Source organism: Octopus bimaculoides, chromosome 19 (assembly GCF_001194135.2).
Source record: "Octopus bimaculoides isolate UCB-OBI-ISO-001 chromosome 19, ASM119413v2, whole genome shotgun sequence".
Lineage (NCBI taxonomy): Eukaryota > Metazoa > Mollusca > Cephalopoda > Octopoda > Octopodidae > Octopus > Octopus bimaculoides.
The window spans coordinates 50449272-50456422 of record NC_068999.1 but is presented as its reverse complement, the minus strand read 5'-3'; the positions used below and the strand labels follow the sequence as shown (position 1 = coordinate 50456422).

Genomic DNA, 7151 nt, shown 5'->3' with positions numbered 1-7151 from the left:
TTTATATTTATATTAAAATTTAAAATCTCTCGAACTAAAAAAGAAACCGGTTAATATGTAATAATGGAAATCATTAATTGTAATATTGGCTTAAAATTTTAGCATAATACCAGCAAGTTCGGTAAGTCGATTACATCGACGCCAGTGCATAACTGGTACATAAATGGTACAGATTCAGCGCTGTGTTGCTGAAACAGAAGTATCGTTATAGCAAATATCCTTCTCGATACATACGTCTTTGCTTGTCACTTAATTGACCATAACCACTTGAACATGTCCCTTAGTAGCTGACAATATGTGCATCTCTGATCAGGAGCAGGAGTAGTGGGGAAGCGTCATAAATATGTATTGAGAGTTGTTCTTTCAGATTTTAATAAATGTAACAAAAGCAAAGTTTGACGGAAATATTAGCCCTTTTTCATACTTTCTAGTGGTAAGCAAACAGGAAATAACAGTTGCTACCCAAAGGCAGAAATCGTGTCACAGTGTAATTTAACCGTTAAGTAAATCCCAGGAGATATTTTCTCTCTGTCTCGGGTTCTCGGCATTTAATTCCTTTCGTGCACTTTCCTTTCTATGTATTCTACCGTCTTTCATTTCTTCTATTGTTCTCTCACTCTATATTTCTATACAAAAATCGATCTCAGACTCGCTTAATATGGCAACACCAGCAAATATTCATTAGGACGCAGTGTTTCTTATTATATCTAAAAGTGATGTTTTATTATTGTTTGTTTCCGTCAAAATGTTTTTTTTTAATTCTTTTATAATATGATTTATACAAATATTGTGTAATTTTATGCGAAATCAGTTCGACTTCTGAAGATGTGTTAGAAAACGCAAAGCAGTAAATTTAGCGAAAGGTCGATATTAAGATATTTGTGTCTACCCCACCCCATCTCGCCCTTTCTCCTTACATTTACATATGTGTGTGTATGTATGTGTGTGTGTCTGTGTAAAGAGTAGAAGACAGGAGAAACAATGCAAGTCAAACGGATGTACACAATGTATGTATGAGATTGACATACAGGGAAAGTTTTAGATGGGAAAATGAGTGGGGAATGACGTTTCAAGCATGGCTCTTCTTCGGAAAGAGTCCAGAGAGAAGGGAGAGGGTGTTATTATTTGTAAGCATAGTACTTATTCTATCGGTCTCTTTTGCCGAACCCCTAAGTTACAGGCACGTAAACACACCAACATCGGTTGTCAAGCGATGGTGGGGGTGGACAAACACAGATGCACAAACATATAAAGACCGCACGCGCACACACACGCACACACACACACTCTCACACACGCACACACACACATACACACACACACATATACATATATATATATATATATATATATATATATATATATATATATATATATATATATATATATATATATATATATATATATACGACGAGCTTCTTTCAGTTTTCGTCTACCAAATCCAATCACAAGACTTTGGTCGGTCCGAGGCTATAGTAGAAGTCACTTGCCATGAAGGTGCCATGCAGTGGGACTGAACCCGGAACCATGTGGTTTATAAGCAAGCTACTTACCACACAGCTATTCCTGCGACTATAATATATCTATATATATGAAACAAAAAGCAATTGTATCAATTATGAGTTAAGCTGCATTTATCCGCTTAAGCTTTAAACATTTTTTTTAATCCTGTATTATGAATTCTTTCTGTATTATCATTCTTGTCTTTTTTGTCTGTTCTTATTTCTGATTTGGATGAGTCAATGCAGGTATTTCGGCATAATATGCAGTAGTATTTTCCTGGATACGGCTGTGTATGAATTTGCCTACGTAGATGTGTGTGGGTATATATATATATATATATATATATATATATATGTGTGTGTGTGTGTGTGTGTGTGTGTGTGTAAGTGTGTGTGAATGAGTATGTGTACGTATGTATGTATACATGTATGTATGTGCTTGTTGGTGTGTGTGTGTGTCAGTGTATGTGCGTGTGATTGTGTGTTTGTATGAGTATGTGTATCTATATATATGCTTGTGTGTTTGTGTGCATGTGTGTGTGATTGTGTGCGTATGAGTATGTGTAAGTACATATGAGCTTGTGTGTGTGTTTTTGTGTTTTCGCGCATGCGTGCTAGGCATAGGGTGGTGGAGTTCTTAACTTCTAGAAATACATCTTCCAACTGATTTTCTGTTTGCTTCTGACGTATCACACGAGTTATCCACGCCCACAAGTCAAAATAATTTATGGAACATAGCATGGAATAAAATTTCACCTCTGTTGCGGGTGTTCTCTTCTGTGTATTTCTCTGTAAACTTTATTGTAAGATTGATACATGTCATATCTTGTCCTCGTTCATGTTTCTCCCAATGTCGTTCCTAAAAAATCAGATTTATGATCCAATGTGCATGAGCTATAATCGAATCAACTTCTCTTTTACTCAGACTTTACGTATCTAGCAATACATTGTCTAAAGTGTCTCCGTATTTTATTAGGAATAGGCTTTTACCTGAAAAAGATTTGATCCGGCTTTTTTACGGGCCAAGCAACCACGTGTCTCCCACACATCCATGTATTTTATGAGTTTGAGATACGCAGTTTGTGTGTGGGAGATACGTAGTTTATGTGTGGGAGATACGTAGTTTATGTGTGGGAGATATGTAGTTTATGTGTGGGAGATATGTAGTATATGTGTGTGGGAGGTATGTAATTTATGCGTGGGAGATATGTAGTTTATGTGTGGGATGTATGTAGTTTATATGTATCAAAGATATCAGGACCACTGAGGGAGTGTTCGCTGCCGTATTCTAGCGATCGAATGAATGAATATATATATATATATATATATATATATATATATATCTTAGATCTCCATGGTGCATAATGGTTCAAGAAATTTGGAAGTTTGGCTTCCTTTCTTCATCTGGTTACACAAGACTCCAGACTGGCATTGTTTTCTGAAAGTCTACGTAAGAAAACTACATTTCTTGAACATGTGAAATGCAGCAGCTGATATTTCTGTCGTTGCTGCTGGTGTTGCTGTTGCTGTTGTTGTTGTTGTTGTTGTTGTTGTTGTTGTTGTTGTTGTTGTTGTTGTTGTTGTTGTTGTTGTTGCTGCTGCTGTTGTTGTCTTTGTTGCTGTCGACATTGTTGTTGCCGATAACTAAAACAAGTAAAAGATAAAGACAAAGATATAAATAAAGATAAAAAACAAAACAATACTTGCGAGTGAAAACGGGTGGACAGAAACTGTGAGGAATCCTGTCGGATGAACTGTACATGTGATTCAAGGAAACAGTTCTGTAACACTCTGACATGCAGACTCTGCCTGAGAATAACATTAAGGATACACGTGTCAGTTCCGCCATTTTCACATTGTGATTCAGTAAGCAGATAATTCCTTTAATCGAATAAACTGCATCACCATCGTCGAAACCGAAGAAGGACCATCTATTCCATGGTGTAATCATGAAAATCTGTTACTTCCTTACGTTCTCTTGTCAGCGTTTATTTCATTCTATATTTTATATCTTCCACATTCAAAATTCATCAAATTCAATCTTTTCGTCCTTTCTGGTCTCCCATACTTATTATTATGGTTTGATTATCATTTCCTCATATTCTTATATTTTCATTTCTGTATTGCTTACTGATAGCTATTAACTCTTAGCAATAAACCAACAATATTTGAGGGAATAATTTACAAATGAGGCAATTTATTAAGCATTACGCTATTCAGTCAGCGGCAGGTTGTAATTGTTTTGAATATAATGTCTTATATATGTGTGTGTATGTGTGTGTGGTGTGGAGGTAGGTAAGTATATATGTAGGTGTATATATATATATATACATATATATATATATATATATATATATATATATATATATATATATATATATATATATATGTATGTATGTATATGTATATGTATATACATATAAATATATTATATATATATTTGTGTGTATATGCATAGTATAGCTAGATGTGTGTGTGTGTGTATATCTTTATATGTGTGTATACTTATATTTTGTATATACATATACATACTTATGTATATATGTATATTAATATGCATTAATATTTAGCAGAAGTAACACAGTGTGCGTGAATTTGTATGTTAGCGGAAAAATAGCAAAAATTACCAGAGGTTAATTTTAAAACAGGTTAATTAGATTTTACGTTGATTTAAGTCAGTAACGAATTAAATTTATCAAAAGATCAAAATTGATGCGTGACGTATGTCTTAAGGTAATCTCATTTCGAATCTATCTAACAACAGTAGAATTTCTTTCTTGTTTTTCCAACTTTGAATCAGTTTAGAGAGTAGTTGAATTAATTATTGGTTTGATGACGTCATAAGACGTTTATTAATCTATTAAAGGATTTGGTTATTTATTTTGTTTCTTTGCTCGTTTGTTTGTTCGTTCGTTTGTTTGTTTGTTCGTTCGTGTGTTTTTTTTTATTTATTTATTTTGCTTTTCAACCTCCAGCTCCCCCATCCATCTATGAGTAACTGGTTAATTCTTCACTCGTTTTACTGAACTCACTGACTTGACGATGATGATGATGATGATGATGATGATGACATAATAATAATAATAATAATAATAATAATAATAATAATAATAATAATAATAATAATAATAATAATAATAATAATAATAATAATAATAATAACGTTAATGATTATAATTAATAATATTAAAAATTGTAATAATAATAATAATAATAATAATAATAATAATAATAATAATAATAATAATAATAATAATAATAATGCTCTTGGGTGTGACCCGAGAAACTCAGTTCTGTACTGGTTTATGCAATAAAAAAAGCTTGAAGTATTAATAAGATTACTGACATCTGAAATAATAATAATAATAATAATAATAATAATAATAATAATAATAATAATAATAATAATAATGATGATGATGATGATGATAAGGCCTGGCCTGGTATTGAGTGATGTTGCTGCTGCTGTTGTTGTTGTTGTTGTTGTTGCTGTATGCCTCCAATTTCATGATTCTGAATTTGCGTCACTCGTTCTTCGATATATTATTTTGGCGATTTATTGTTGTTGTTGTTGTTGTTTTTATTATTGGCGGTAAAAATTGTCATGGCGTTCTCCCGCCCTTTTTTTAACATTTTATATTCGTTTCAGATGACAAGTATTCTATGTATATGAATACTCGTGCTGCGAGTAACCAGTCCCGGTTCGGCACTTCCCAGTACCCAGGAGTCGCATCAATCCAATTAGGGTATGCTCATTTATAAAACTATAATGACCACTTACCCTGTCCCCTCCCCACTTCCTCCACCATTTACCCTTTTCCAACCTCTCCAGGTGTCATTCCTTTGGACGTTAGTCAGTGTAGTTCCAGAAAATACGATAGAAAGTATTTTGATTGTTGTTGTTGGTTATATATTTCTTAATATCAGATGTTCACCAATCACGGTAAAGCAGTTGTATTTTACTCACCTTTGTTTTTATGTAAATCAAATTGATTGATTGGTTGATTGATTGATTGGTTGATTGATTGCTTTCTGAATGTGAATATATATATTTGTATTTGTGCGCGTTTCGGTGTATTTATGTGCCTGTATATGTGTGTATATGTGCATATACTTGTGCTTGTAAATATGTATGTATATAAGTACATAAGTGTGCATATAAATGAATACAAATATATGTGCATATATATGCATACTCATTTGGGCAGTAGTCAATACAGGCAGCAGGGGTTATATACTCTGCTTTTGTTCGTGGAATAACTAGGCCTAGGGCGGTGTATCTGGGTTGTCAACTATCAGGGTATTGAAATGTATTAAAAGAGTGAAATTCTGGTGGCAACATTAAGATATCTTATTCTTATTGATGAATACGGATTTGTGAAGTATACGTAGTCTCTCGTGGGAACAGAGTGGCAATTGTGAGCTCCAGGTGAATAAAGAGAATCCCTCTCAACAATATTCCATTTGACTTTGGGAAAATCATTTCGATGTTCACGTAGTCTCCAGATGAAGCGGGGAAGTTTGGTAAAGTTTTCTTAATCCTTGAACTCGAAAGAGGGCGTGTGTTGTGTATAGCTTTCCTTAAAATCATTGCCTATCATGCCCGTGTAGTCTCCTTCCGGGTGTTGGATGGATGACTCTATAGACTACAGTGTTTGACAGATAGTATCCTTTCAGTGGACAGTCAATAGGATTTCGATAGTTACAAGTTGGGTGTAGGTTGAAGTCCGTATATGTGTGCGTTTACACTTATTGGAGCGTGCGATATTTAAAGCTATTTTGTTAGATCAAGATTACGGCCCTTGACATTGTATGGATTGAAGAGTTTATTACACCTACTGGCTGTAAGGAAATGTTCTTCAGGTAGTGTTGGAAACTCCTAGCTATGTTAGATAAAGCTTTTATGTTGCATGGAGGATTGAATCAAATTATATTTCTCTTTCTGACTCTCCAAGGGTTCTGTAAATCCACTTCTTGCTTATGCTTCATTATACTATGATGTTAATGATTCTACCAGCTGGTAATTAAAATACATGCTGATGACATTGCTACATAAGTTCATATATTTCCGTCCCAATGGTAAATTCATCCTTGTTTCTCACACCTTTACTACGTAACATAGGAAAATATATCAGAGGTTTAATAATTTCCCCTTAGCAATATCACAGAATATTCAGCTGTTTATGTACAGGTACTTTCTGGTGCAATTTATCCATTCATTGGAAAACAGCTGTCTTCTCGTCGGCACCAACCACAACACACGGAAAATATTATGATGATAATAATAATAATAATAATAATAATAATAATAATAATAATAATAATAATAATAATAATAATAATAATAACAACAACAACAACAACAGTAATAATAATAATAATAATCTTTTCTGGAAAAGGCACAAGGTCTGAAATTTGATGGCAGGGGGATAATCGATTACATCACTTCTAGTGTTTCACTGGTACTTAATTTATCGACTCCGAATGGATGAAAGGCAAAGTCGACATTGACAGAATTTGAACTCAGAACGTAGCGATGGACGAAATGCCGTTAAGTATTTTGCCCGGCGTGCTAACTATTCTCACAGCTTACCAAATAATAAATTGCATATATATTTTTTTTTTTTCCCTAAATATATATAATTTAAT

At 33.5% G+C, this 7151-nt stretch overlaps 1 protein-coding gene across 1 annotated transcript in view; it reads left to right on the top strand.

Moving 5' to 3' along the window:
* The window catches only part of LOC106882031 (uncharacterized), a 368303-nt gene that overhangs the window by 321217 nt on the left and 39935 nt on the right, over positions 1–7151 (top strand). The window contains exon 9 of the mRNA XM_052974695.1: positions 5152–5248. Within this exon, the coding sequence (XP_052830655.1) occupies positions 5152–5248 (97 nt within the window). The remainder of the gene's footprint in view (positions 1–5151; positions 5249–7151) is intronic.